This window comes from Sceloporus occidentalis, unplaced genomic scaffold (assembly GCF_023333645.1).
Source record: "Sceloporus occidentalis isolate IW3139 unplaced genomic scaffold, rSceOcc1.0.p SCAF_2, whole genome shotgun sequence".
Lineage (NCBI taxonomy): Eukaryota > Metazoa > Chordata > Lepidosauria > Squamata > Phrynosomatidae > Sceloporus > Sceloporus occidentalis.
Window position 1 is genome coordinate 189,865,631 of NW_028316982.1, and position 14,448 is coordinate 189,880,078.

Genomic DNA, 14,448 nt, shown 5'->3' on the forward strand with positions numbered 1-14,448 from the left:
GTCTCTGTGATCTTTTATGGCACTTGTGTAGGACTCTGTATGTCCTTTTCATGCTTTCATCCTCCATTTCTCTTTAGCATTCCAACAAATGGGTCCAGACTACGAGCCTGTACAGACTGGCACTTTGTGCTGGCCTGCAGGCAAACTAGGGCTCAGGTAGGGCTGAGCGTTCACACACTCAAAGCCCTACTTGCACAGCTCGGGTGCCATCTTGGTGCACACCCATCCAGATGGTGTGCACCATGATGACCTCCCATCAGCACAGTGCCCAAATGGTGCTGTGCATGAGGGGCATCATAATGCCCCGGTGGGGCACTTATGGTGCCCCTTCTATGGTGCAAATAGGTGCCACATTTCATGGCTCCTTTTACTTACTGGGCTTTCTGTACAACCCCTAAGTTGAACATAGGTCTCGAGGATCAATGTTCAACAGTGTAATTTGAGATGCCAGGAGAATAGGGACTCTCCCCTATAATCCTATTACAATACAGCCTTCCATGGTGGTTTGGAAGTCTCTCAGCCTTTCAGAGCAGATTTTCAGGAGTTCAGGAGATTACAAGTGTGTTTGCGAGTTCTGATGGAAGAAATGGGATACCTTGGAAGTACACCATTCAATTCTGGCCTTTGAACTTAATGAGAACACATTTGAGTAAGAGCTAAATTGATGAGCCTTTGGGGGCACCCACACTGCAGAATTAAAGCAGTTTGAAAGTTACTAGGGAATTCTGAGATTTGTAGTTTGGTGAATTACTTAACGTTCTGTAGTGCACTTTCTTGAACTACAGCACTAGTGTGCTACTAATTATCATAGTATAATAATTATCTCACAAAATTGCACTTCCTGGGATTCTACAACATTGCATCAAGGCAATCAAAGTGGTATTGATGTGTTATAATTGCATAGTGTTGAAATACCATGCTCTGGATCCAATCCTTAATATTTAAATCAGCAAAAAGGGTGGGGGGGGGATCTCTGCAGCCCCTAAACTAAAGAAAGAAAGCAACACTAAAGCAAGAAAACAAAACAAAAAACCCAAACTTGCAAAAGTTGCTTGTGTGTAATGGATAACAGAAACATGTGTACAGCTGAAGAAATTGGTGGAAATGCTTAAGAACTCATTCACTTGGGCTTTTGGTACAGTTTTAAGAGCAAGGCCTGTCATATGTACTGGTATATTGTGTATTGTTAGCTAGCAATGCAATCTTCTCATTCAGAATGATCATACTTGTTTTTCCCCCTCCCTGCAGCACCATTAACAGAAAAACCACCAAAGCTTTTGTACCCTTTGGAGAGTAAACTGACAGTTCAGGAAACACAGCTGGGTAAGTGGCATCCCAAAAGTATTGATGTTACCTATGTATGAATGTTTGATGAGGACATTAACATTTAAGATTAAAAGGTTGGAGAGATGACATTGCACTGTGTTTTCTGTGCAGAGATTCTTGGGGTTAGAATATAATAATGATATTTTTGGATTGATATTATTGTGCAAATGAAGATGATACTTCACCCTTTATAAAGGAGTTGCTGAGTAAGATGTCACTTTCATTCCTTTGTTTGCAGTTACTCTGTTTGTGAAGAATAGTTTAAAGAAGGTAACTGGAAGTAACTGAAGGGCACAACTGACTGTATAAATAAAATAAGAGTTTCTGGTTGTTGCATTTATTCTCTTTGTAACGTCTTATTTATTAAGAAAAATGTGGGAGTGAGTGGTGGAAATGCAGAAGGCAAACTTCTAGTTTAATTTGACCAACTAGATGCTGTGAAGTTTCACTTTGATTGCTGGAAACAAACTTACTAAAATCAATGTTTTCACCATATCTAGATTTTAAAGCTTTGGTTAAGGCATATTTTCATACCTTCTGCACTTCGATAGTGTTGACAGAATCTTGCTGAGGTTCAATAGTCTGTAACTTATTATGAAAATCTCCATGATTTTTTGGTTTCATCTACATAAAGGGATGTTTCTTCTGCTGTCGTGGCTGCTGTAGATTATCTTCAAGTATTTAAGGAAGATGTGAAGGTTTTTGATCTTTTGTTTTGAAAGTATAGCTTACTGGTTGTCAGCCACGTTCCCATACCAGATGTCACCTGGTACAGGGAGTGGGGCTAGCGGTGGTGGGACTTCCAGGGACTTTCAGTGGGTGGGTATATGAGACAGTGTGCACAAGGCAGAGCACATGGGGGGGTGGAGCATGTCGGGGGGGGGTAAAGCAGCATATGTGGAGGAATGGAGCTATGCACATGGGGGGGGCAAAGCAGCTCACATGGGGAATGGAGCATGGGGGATGGTGGGGGCTGATTGGGTGTCACCCCCCTCCTGGCTATCACCCAGTGTAGGCCGAACCCCTCACACCACCCAGTGACTCTACTGCTGGTTGTCACAAGAATTATTATATTGACTGTTTCCTGAAGAGAATCAGGTAGAAGAGTAGCTGGTTGATCTTACCACCTCATTACTGAATTAATAGGACTTCAACAGTATATTGTTTCTCTCATTCTCTCTCTCCATAAGACAGTAATTTTTATCGACAATTTTATTGTCTTTCTATAATATGATGTCTCTTAACCTTGAAAGTATTTCATATGGAATAAAATATGCTTGCCTTGTTATGAGTCATATAACTGGAATATACAATAACACCGAAAACTACCTTGACTTTATAATATCATCATTATCACAGGTGTTTTGTTGCATATTTTTGTGTATTGTATTTCTGACTGTATTGCCCTGTTGCATACCATTTCTGTTATATAAATATATAAAAGGTATCTGAATTATTGCCCTCTTCCAAGGCTCTTTCCAAAAAGTGTTCTTTGAGTTATGTGTGCAAGCAATTCCTAATCATTATAGTGAGTTTTGTATTAATTTTTGACTCTTCAGTCTTGCAAATAATTCAGTATGCCACTATTTGTTGTATTAAGCTTTACATATTAGGCAACATTTTTAAAATACAACTACAGCATGATTAATAGACATTGGGTATCTGGTGCCTAATTTTCTTAGAAGCTAGTCTGAAACATTTGAAAACATAGGCAAGTGTATATGCTGTAAATGATCAAGATTTTCACAACTGCAAATCACAATGATATTAAGTCGGTAATTTAGGGTTATTGTGGTGGTATTCTATTGTTGTGCTATTACAATATGTTAGAATCCAGTTAATAAATTATATTTATTTATTCATTAGATTTTTACCTTATATTTTTTTTAAAAGGAAAAAACATACCTAGCAACAAAATATAAAAAATTACATTTAAACACAGAGGAATTTTAAAAAACAAAAAGAACTGTGTGTATCTAGATGAAAAATTGCCTTTTCATCAATGCATCTTAATGGCCAAAGACCTGCTTTAAGTAAATGATATTTGCCTTCATGGCAGAAGGACAGGAGAAGCAAGGCCAGCCTAGCTTTCCTTGGTAGACAGTTACATGACTAGGAGTGGCCACCGAGAAAACCCTCGGCCTGTTTCGCTATTGCCTTTCTTGGGGAAGGTGATCGAGAAGGCAGTTGCAATCCAGCTTCAATCGATCTTGGATGGTGCTGATTATCTGGACCCATTTCAAACCGGGTTCCGGGCGGGCTATGGGGTTGAGACTGCCATGGTCGCCCTGGTCGATGATCTCCGTCTGGGCATGGACAGGAGTAGCGTGTCCCTGTTAGTGCTCTTGGACATCTCAGCGGCTTTCGATACCATTGACCATTCTGGAATGCCTGAGGGAGTTGGGAATCAGGGGCACTCCGCTCCAGTGGTTCCATTCCTACCTCTCGGGTAGATTCCAGATGGTGCAGCTGGGGGACGTGTACTCCGATAAGAGGGCACTTACATCTGGTGTCCCTCAAGGAACCATTCTGTCCTCCATGCTATTTAATAATTATATGAAACCGCTGGGAGAGATCATCCGGAGACACGGGGCGCGGTGTTATCAGTACGCTGATGACACCCAAATAGTCTTCTCTGTGTCTCCAACAGATGCAGTGAATAGGGATGGCATCTCTCCTCTCAATGCCTGTCTGGAGTCGGTAATGGGCTGGATGAGGGAAAACAGACTCAGTTTGAATCCAGAGAAAACAGAAGTGCTCGTGATAGGTTCCCCCGGCCCGGGATTGGAGGTTTGTCCACCTGTCCTGAATGGGGTCACGCTCCCCCTGAAGGACTCTGTTTGCAGTTTGGGGGTGCTCCTGGACTCGTCACTCCACCTCATATCTCAGGTAGATGCGACGGTCAGGAGCACCTGTTATCAGCTTCGGTTGATACGCCAGCTGCGACCCTTCCTGGGCCGAGGGGACCTTGAAACGGTGGTACATGCTTTGGTAACCTCTCATTTGGATTTCTGTAATGCGGTCTACATGGGGCAACCCTCGTACCATACTCGGAAGCTACAGCTGGCTCAGAATATGGCAGCAAGACTGGTCTCTGGATCTTCCAGGGCCAGCCGTATAACACCAGTACTAAAAGATCTTCATTGGCTGCCTATTCGCTTCCAAGCGCAATACAAGGTGTTGGTTATTACCTATAAAGCCCTAAATGGCTTGGGCCCAGGGTACTTGGAGGACCGCCTCTCTCCATACAATCTGCCCCGCGCACTGAGATCGGCTGGGAAGCAACTGCTGAGAGTTCCAGACTCGAAATATGCCACAACAACGCAGAGGGCCTTCTCCATCTCGGCCCCCCAGCTCTGGAACTCGCTTCCCGGTGAGCTCCGCTCAGCCACCTCCCTTGACCTGTTTAAGAAAGCGTTAAAAACCTTTCTGTTCCAACAAGCTTTCCCCTAATTGTCCCCATGCAGTTTTTCCTCCCCCTCATTGTTCCCCTCATTGTCATTGTTGCTTGTATATCGTAGCTAGCTGGATATTGTTATGGTAACCTGTGGTTTGCCATTTTAATGTAATTTTTGCTGTTTTTACTGTGATTTTATGCTGTAATGGTATTTTCTATAACCCGCCTTGATCTGTGGAAAGGCGGGCTATAAATAAATATTTTATTATTATTTATTTATCCCCACCAAACACAATTTATAGGGTTGTGAAACCAGTAGGACCAGTTCTCCCAAATATTTCCAAGCCCAGAGAGCCTTTTTTACAAGATTGGGATCCTTCAGTTATCCTGTATTATCAGAAAAAGAAATAGAACCCAAAAGATTGAAATGTGTCTGGGAAAAGATGGTCTAACAGGTGAATTGCATGTTGTAACTGCCTAGACACAGCATGTTGAATCAGTTGAAGTTTCTCAACACTTTTGAAAGGCAGTCCAAATAGAATGTATTAATAGGATGTAACTTGCTATGCATCAGTTTGGCCAGAACAGATCTCTCAACACGTGGTGCAACAAACACATTAGCTGTGTTTAACTACTGCCCAAACCTGTCCATTCAGATTCTGAGCTGAATCCAGGAAAACATTCAAACTTGGAACTCAGTCTTCAAAGAAAATGTGGCCCCATTCAGTATTGATCAAATCGTTATTCCTTTATCTGCCTTTTGATTTTCCAGGAGCACTTGAGATTTCTCAGAGTTAAGATTCAATTTATTTACCTTCATGTATCTGTCATTAAGCACTGGTTAAGAATGTCTTTGAATTTAGATGAAAAAGAGAGATACAGTGGACAGTTATCAGTACACTCATACTCCCAAACCCACAAACTCTAGACAGCCTCTCCCATGTGTCCTTTATGCCTTGACTTTTAAACAGAATGAAAGACAAAATAGGATCCCAAGGGCTTGCACAGATGAATAGCTATGATAACAGAGTCTTCCAGTGCCACCTTCTGCACTCAGCCCTCCAAATCCCATCTCCAAAAGATGGAATGTGGTGCCTGGGAAGCCCAGCTTCAGTGGATAGGTGAACAATCTAAAATTTTAGCCCATGTTTTAAAGTAATTATCCAAGGTATTGAAAAATGTCTTCAGAACCATTTCAGTACCTTGGATAATGCCAGTAAAGTTCACAATACAACCCAGATTAGATCCATTGACACTTAATCCACCAGTTAGCAAACATTTTACTAAGAGCTTCATTTGAAGTGATAAATATTTGAATGTTTTCATGTTTAAATAATGCATTTAGATTTGACTCCCCCCCCCCCCCAGGACTTTTTAATAATATACACAGTTCATTTCAGCTCATTATAAATTAGAAGAAAATCTGTCCCTCAGTACGGGGTATTGGGTCTTTTTAATGCTACAAAGATTAGAGAGATGTGTGCCAAATATACAGCTATATCTGTTTTAATATTAAGTGTATAAGAAAAAAAGTTTTCTGTATAGATGGTGTGTTAATAGAAATCTACCTTGTAGCTTCCTTCAACAAGTTTTTTTTCCCTCTCTCACTGAGAACAGAATGATATAACAGTTGTGGCAGACCAAGTAAAACTCCCAAATGGCCATATAGTTTGTAGAAACAAGAAAGCAAGTTCCCCATGGAAGGAGCTTTGGTCCAGTTAACTAGACAAGACAGCATAAAGATGTAATCATCTTTTATGAAACAGTCTTGGTTTGCTTTGGGGGAACATACCTAAAAAAACCTTTCCTAAAACTGTAGTAGGCAAAAAAAAGAAAAAAGATGTATTTTACACAAATTTCGGGAGACAAACTGAAGTACAACCTGCTTCTTTTCATATCTCATCCTAAATTTTAAAAAAAGGTCTTGTGATCTACACATTATCATCTTCCTACCTGTTCAGAACTTCCTCTGAAATATAATTTTCAGTTTAGTGAAATATAATTTTGAACATCTGTGATCTAATGGAGTTGTGGGAAACATGTGGCTCTCCCTATGTGGCTGAATGGCATCTCCCAGCATCCTTGCCTATTGGCTAGACTGACTAGGACGGCTTGAACCAATAGTCCAATAACATCTGGAGAGCCACATTACTCTCCCTTCTAATGGAAAAGATACTGCTTCACATATTGCTTTGTCGCAAACTAACACTGAAGTGATTTCCCTTAATTTCATGGAACCATTTGTGGCACTACAAAAGGAAGGGATTTTTACTAAGTTTCATAGAGGAGATGAATTCTAATTATTTTTGAAAATTAGGTATTTACCATTAGTCATAAATAAACAGAAGCTCTTCTCAACTTACAGTTTCTTTAAAAAGTACACACAAATGTGGTTGTGGCTGCTTCAAAAATGGTAGTGGGGGGTTAGATCTTTCACAAAATTGCAAAAACAAACATCAGTAATATTTAGAGACTATTTATGGATATTTTTATTTTGGACAAAAAGCAGGAGCCAGTGAGTCATGTGTCGCTTGCTTCAATTGACTTTCCCCCCTGTTGTCAGTTGTTCTGATAAGAACTAGAGAAGCCAGTGTAACAACTTAGCTCTGGAACAATAACCTACTAGCATTTCAGACATAGATCACAATTTTACACCAGCCTTAAAGGAACATGCTGTCATGTTTTAATGTTCTACAGGGTTACATTTCTGCTTTTCTTCCTTTTTCACCTTACCTTTTTTCATCACTTTTATAATGGCTCCATGTCAGGAGGAAGGCAGAATAAAAACAAGCAAAACAAAACACCAAAGAGAGCAGAATATTACAGTACATTTAACATCAATGTTTATAGTGTAAGATCAATTTTTTTTAAAAAAAATTAATATCTTCACAGAAAAATAAAACAAAGAGTAAGACCCAGCTAATCTAATTTTAATATTCAATTATACCCTTTTGTACTCAAAAGGTTAGTCTTGATGGTTTGAATCAGGCTTACTTCAGTGCAAAAATTTCAAATTATGATTACTTTGAACCAGTTCTCAGAATGTATTTAGTTTGTAAAATACAGTATAGAAATGCTTTAATTCAAGAATTTTTGCAGAAATATTTGTCATTCTTATCACATTTATAATCATATATTAATAGGACATCAATATTTCTGAGCTTCTCCTTTGACCTTTTAGTGATGTTGTTATCATAGGAACAAAATATCAATAATAGTATATTTACAGTTGATTAGTAAATCAGCAACTGAAATGTTTGAGAAAGATGAATACATTATCAGAGAAATACAGAGAAATACTTTAATGAGTTGCTTAATTGATTTCACTTGCAATTAGCCTATTTTCTACTTTTGACATCTACCCCTATAAGAAATTATAGTTTTGATCTATAGAAGACTCATTTCACATTTAGTGATCTGCCATCTCATGTTCAGGAAAGAGAATGCCTGCTGTCCAGCTAAGAGCTAAGGAGGCAGCCTAACCCAAGATGATGATGGAAGGGGTTCTTCATCCAGCTTGAAGTATAGGCCATTAGTAATGAATTATAATTTGGTGTTTGAAGTGGAAGTTTTTATTTATCTATTCAAAAGAGATACATCACAAAATGTGTTACTTCACTGTACGTAAGACATACTAATACTAATACTAATACTAATACTAATACTACTACTAATAATAATAATAATAGTCTTCAAAGTATGGGTCATCTCTGTTAAGTAATCTCTGTGTTGTATGAGATATATGTGGATTTGGGTTTGATCAGATAGAACCGTCATGCTCCAATTTCATATGAGAAGCATATTAAAAATGTACCATTAAATTACTCACAAAATTGCAGGATAATACCCTGTAGTAATTTTTTACCTTTGTTTTTATTATGAAGAAAAAATGCTTTTAGTGAAGGCATTTTATTTGCCTGCTCACTCTATAGTCCTCTTTTCCTCTGGTAACTTGCCCAGTCCTCTCTCTTCCTCTCTGTCTTTCTCTCTCAACTGTATTAGCAACCGAGCTGTAGATTTTAGCTTGCCTGCAATAGTAGGCTTTTTAAAAACTCAGACTGCTGGTGTTTGCATTCTACTGAATATATTGATTTTTGTACAAAATTCTAGATCCTGTATGTTCTTATGTAACTAGAGCTTAAACATATGTTGATATAAATAACAAGTTCTTAATAGTGCTAAAACTTCATGGTGTGTGGTTTCTATCCTTTGATCAAGCCAATAAGATTAATAGCCAGCTCTTTGTAATACACACACATACACACATATCAAAGACTAGGTCATATGGTCCTCTGAATGTCCCCAAAAATGCATTGTGCAGAGAATAGATGATTTAATCAGAATCAGAAGAGACAGCAGTTTCTGTCTTCCTGCTGTATTATCTGATACCATAGCAGCATTTTTCTCTCTCTACGAGTACGATTTGAAAGAAGTAGTGGCTGTAACTGCAGAGAGCCTAATTAAGATGAGCCTCATTAACATAATTTCTGGATCAATTGAATTGGTTATATGAGGTTATAAAATCACTGCTCTAACCATTCTGGGTTGCTTTTGAACAAAGCTAGTATTATGTATTATCTAATTGGTCCTACTCTCTGCATTCTGCTAAAGTATCTCCAGTAAGAGCTTTTTGTTCAGATTGTTGAATACATAATCTTTCAGAACCATATGGTGCTAGTAGATCCTCTGGAAAAAAAAATCTAGATTCTGCCCAGATCTTGGAAAAGTTACTCTTTGGACTACAGCCATCCTGGCTTGGCAGAGTTCTCAAAGTAATGCACAGCATTAGCTTAGTAAAACAAAACAAAACAAACCCACTAAAATTCCCAAGCTCTGATCTTACCATCTACTTATAGAGCTGGTTGTACTTCAAAGTATGAATTGGATTGTATTGGGCTTGATTTCTTCCATGCCCCTCAGTGCTTCAAAGTGTTTTGTTGATCAAGACTCTATGGATGAGACCCTCCAAGACCTCTGTCCTCCACTGCTCTGCTTAATTCCTGCAACCCCATACCCATGACCTCCTTAATAGAGTCCATCCATCTAGCATGTGGCCTCCTCTCTTCCTACTTCCCTCCATCTTTCCCAGCATTATTGTCTTTTTCAATGAGTCCTTCCTTCTCAGGATGTGTCTGAAATACAACAGCCTCAATTTGGTCATCTTAGGCGCATTACAGAGCGTCCAAGAAGGGCACTCTGCCACCACCTCCATTTCTGTCACCAGGAAGCCTCAGCCTCCAAACGGGGAGGCTTCCCGGTGGCGGAAAAAGAAGCTGCAAAATGTGGCTTCTTTTCGCACCGTGCTTGTGACGCACGAGTGCACAAATGGCGCACTCGTGACGTCGCAAGGCAAGGGTGACGTGTGGACACTAAGCGTCCAGCATGTAAAAATGGCGGCGCCCGTGTGTATAGGGAGCCGCCATTTTTACACCCTCGTCACGTGCTGGGGTGAGGCCGGTATGGATGCTAGGTCCTCGCCAACCCCTAGCACGTGACAAGGGCGGCGCAAAAGCCCATCTAGAATGGGCCTTAGATTCTAGGGAGGTTTCCGGCTTGATCTGCTCTAGGACCCATTTGTTTGTCCTTTTGTCTGTCCATGGGATCCTCAGCACTCTTCTCCAGCACCACATCTCAAATGAATGGATTTTCTTCCTATCTTCTATCTTAACTGTCCAGCTCTCACATCCATACATGGTAATATGGAATACAGTGGCTCATATTATTCCAGCCTTTGTGCTCAGCTATATATCTTTCAATTTTAGAATCTTTTCTAGTTCTTTCATAGCTAACCTCCCCATTCTTAATCATCTTCTGATTTCCTGACTGCAGTCCCCATTTCTATCAGTGTTTGATCCCAGGTATGGGAATTCTTTTACTATTTCTGTTTCTTCATTGTCTAGGCTGAACTTGTGAAGGTCTTCTGTGGTCATTATTTTTGTTTTCTTTATATTCAACATTAAGCCTGCCTTTGCACTTTCATCTATGATCTTCCTTAGTAGGTGTTCCAGGTCTGTGAGGTTTTTTGCTAGTACTATGGTGTCATCTGCATATCTTGGATTGTTGATATTCCTTCCTCCTATTTTCACTCCTCCTCCTTCTGTGTCCAAGCCTGATTGTCTTATAATATGTTCTGCATACAAGTTGAACATATAGGGTGAAAGGATACAACCTTGTCTGGTCCCTTTGCCAGTTGAGAACCATTCTGTTTTTCTGTGTTCTGTTCTGAGAGAAGCCTCTTGTCCTGAGTACAGATCCTTCATCAGGACTATCAGATGTGTTGGCGCACCCATGTCTTTAAGGACATTCCATAGCCTTTTATGATCTATGCAATCAAAGGCTTTACTATAGTCTATGAAGCACATTTTTTTTTAATTCCCTGTTGCGCTCTATTAGCCATTGTATGTTTGCAATGTGATCCCTAGTGCCTCTTCCTTTTCTGAATCCCACTTGAACCTCTGGGATTTCTCTCACCAAGTATGATTGGAGTCTATATTGCAGATTTTTGAGCATGATTTTGCTTGCATGGGAGATTAGTGCTATGGTCCTATAGTTGCTGTAATCTCTTGTGTTTCCTTTTTTGTGGATGGGGATGTATATTGATCACTTTCAATCTGTTGACCAGCATTGAAACAAGTAGTGTCTCACACCTGTAACACTGTCTAAAATTGTTAAAAAGCTCTCTCCAGATTGCTGGAGGAGTTGTAAATCTAGATGTTCTTATATGCCTATGTGGATTGAATGTTCTAAAGTGAGGAAATTCAGGGCTGCAGTTCTCTATCAAATTTCATATATCACTGATCAAACCATAAATTTCTGTCCAATTTTGCTTTTCCTTCCTATATTTCTTAAAGGTAATTCTAACCTGAAACATAGGAAACTGATCATTTTTCTTATTGCTGCTGCCAGATTAGAAGTAGTCAAATGTTGGAAGTCAGGTGACCTTTCCATTAAAAATTGGTGGGTTAGGATTTGGGATATGTGGTTGATGGAGAAATTGTCTGTTACAGTGAGGTTTTGCATTGGCTACAAAAAAACTGACACATTTTAAGAACACTAGATGATTTTATTGACTATGTAAACCATCACTCCCACCAGATCTAACCTCCTATTTCACAGATGGATATTTGGATGGACACTACACCTTGACAAGCAAGGCTCTCTGGCTCTTGCTCAGAACATTATTATTATTATTATTATTATTATTATTATTATTATTCTGCACATCCCTATAACTCTGGGTCAAATAGAGTAGTATATGGGCACATTGGTGTGACCCCAATGCAGTTGGCCTCCTGCTCCATTCTAGACATCTCCAAACAATGTGTCCAGATTATCCATTTCCTCATCTTCAACAGAAGCCTTTCCCCGTTAAAGCCTTTGTATATAATCATTAGGAAACTTGGGGCTTCCCTTGAAGATGACTGAGAAACTTCAGCCAGTGCAAAATGCAGCAAAATGCAGCTGACTAGAAAAATCATACAGAAAAAGCATATAACACCCATTTAAAATGGAACACTTGTTGACAATATGCTGCTGGTATGAATTCAAGGTGTTGATAATGACATTTAAGGCCCTAAGAGCTTGGGACCTTGACAGCTGAAGGAGCACTTCTCTCATATGCATGCCTGCCCAAAGTTTGAAGTATACTGAAGTGGCCCTCCTCTGTGTCCCATCAGTCAGAGCGATAAACTGCAGGAGGGTGCATGAGAGGGCCTCCTCTGCTGTGGCATCCCAGTTCGGAACACTTTGCTCTTCAAGGCTTACTTAGTCCCAAGGTTGCTCTCATTCTGTCACCAAACAAAAACATGGCTGCTCACTAAAGCCTTTAAGGCTAATTGACTTGACACAACACCTCTAATCTACATGATTTAAAATTATTATGGCTCGAGCATTGGACTATGACTCTGGTGACCAGGGTTTGAATCTCAGCTCAACCATGTAAAGTCACTGGATGACCTTGGGCAAGTCACACCCTCTCAACTTAAGAGGATGGCAATGGTAAACACCCTCTGAAGAAACTTGCCAAGAAAAACACATAAGTTTGCCTCAGGAAGTTCAAAATGACTTGAAGGTGCACAACAACAAACGGCAAGCTAGTTTGAGTCATCTTAATCTGACTTTCTTTAAATTGCTAAATTGCTTAATTTGTTGTTTAGCCTATTGCTTACACAGCCTTAAATTAGTCAGGGTCATTTGACTGTATACCATTTTGACATCTTTAGATAACTGTATCTTTAGATATCTCTAGATAAGAGAGGAATATTTTAATAAAAGTAACACCAAAGGCAATAGAGGAACACCAACTCCTGTTCTTTGCCTCTTGTGAAGATCTGGCTAACATTACATATTAGGCTTCTATATGTTGGGCTTCTAAAAACAGGAAGAAAGGCCTTAGAACAGTGTTGTTCTAGAACAAAGATAAACTGGTTCCTTTACAGAAAAGTTAATTATCTACAAAAGTAAGCAATCAGATGGTTAAATATGAGAGTTCTTTTAAGGCAAGCTCTAACTGTAGAGGAAAGCAAAAGCCAACAAGTGTGCCATACTTTAATAGGGGGCTTTTTGTTTGACCTTTTAACAGCTTTGGCATTTCTATATCCTTTCAGTTTAACTGCCCATTCTTACATAAAAGCTTACTATTGTCATGTAAGATTTGTGAATATGGCATCTCATGACTAAAGCATACTGTTGACCATGATTAATAATAAATAATAAAAGTTTTATTTTTATACCGCCCTTCTTACAATCAGGGCGGTGTACAGCATAATAAACAGATACACAAAATACAATAAAATACATTAAAATCTACAATTAAAATACATTCTGGCCAGCTTGCCACTGCTGTCAGAGGGGGGGAGACTAACTAGGACTTATATCGGGGAATGCTGACTTGAACAGGAAGGTTTTTAGTTCCTTCTTGAACTGGGCCAGGGAGGTGGCCAAGCGGAGCTCTATGGGCAGTGTGTTCCAGAGGGTCGGGGCCACAATGGTAAACGTCCTCTTCGATGTAGAGGATAGTCTTGATTGATAGTTCCTCCATGAATTCTGTACTGCAATCATGGCTAGCACAAAGTATTTATACCTAATAGTGATCAAGCCTCCATCCTTCTCAAAAAATAAATAAATAAAATTAAAAAAACAGCCTCTTTGCAAATAAATCCACAATAATTTATAGCTGCTAGCACATACCTCTTGTTAATCATTGATGACATGCCTTTAGCTAAAAAATAAGTCCCTGACTTATTTCAGAGAGGGGTGAAATTACTTTTTCCTCCATAGGCTAACAGGCAGGGTTCTGTTTAAATGACTGCCCTGTGGTATACATTTTACCCTTTGTCAAGGCTGAATTTAAGGATTAGTTGGTTTGTTTTTTATCTAGGCTTCTCAAGCTGCCCAGTTGTCAACTTTATAGGATTTCCTACTTAATGAGAAGATACAAGCACAGAAGCATACAGCAGGGATCTCAAATGGTACAAGATGAAAGTGCAATGGACTCCCTTTGGAATATTGTTTAACAAATGGAATTTTGTGCTAATCACTAATATATTTTATGTATCACTAAAAAATACTAGGCAGTGATTCACTGTATCCTTCTGGGATCTGGGAAACAAACTGTTTTTCACTCATTCACCTAATGCTAGGTTAGCATTGTGTCCATAGAGATTGTAAATATTGTCAGGGATGAATATCTGACACAATTGATCTCTGGGATTGACACTGGTTTT

General features: G+C 39.4%; 1 protein-coding gene across 5 annotated transcripts in view; it reads left to right on the forward strand.

The window, feature by feature from the left end:
• The window catches only part of LOC149319479 (interleukin-1 receptor accessory protein-like 1), a 1,062,352-nt gene that overhangs the window by 814,086 nt on the left and 233,818 nt on the right, over positions 1–14,448 (forward strand). For all 5 annotated transcript variants that reach the window (XM_089511794.1, XM_089511793.1, XM_089511797.1 and 2 more), the window contains one exon: positions 1,249–1,323. In XM_089511794.1, the coding sequence (XP_089367920.1) occupies positions 1,249–1,323 (75 nt within the window). The remainder of the gene's footprint in view (positions 1–1,248; positions 1,324–14,448) is intronic.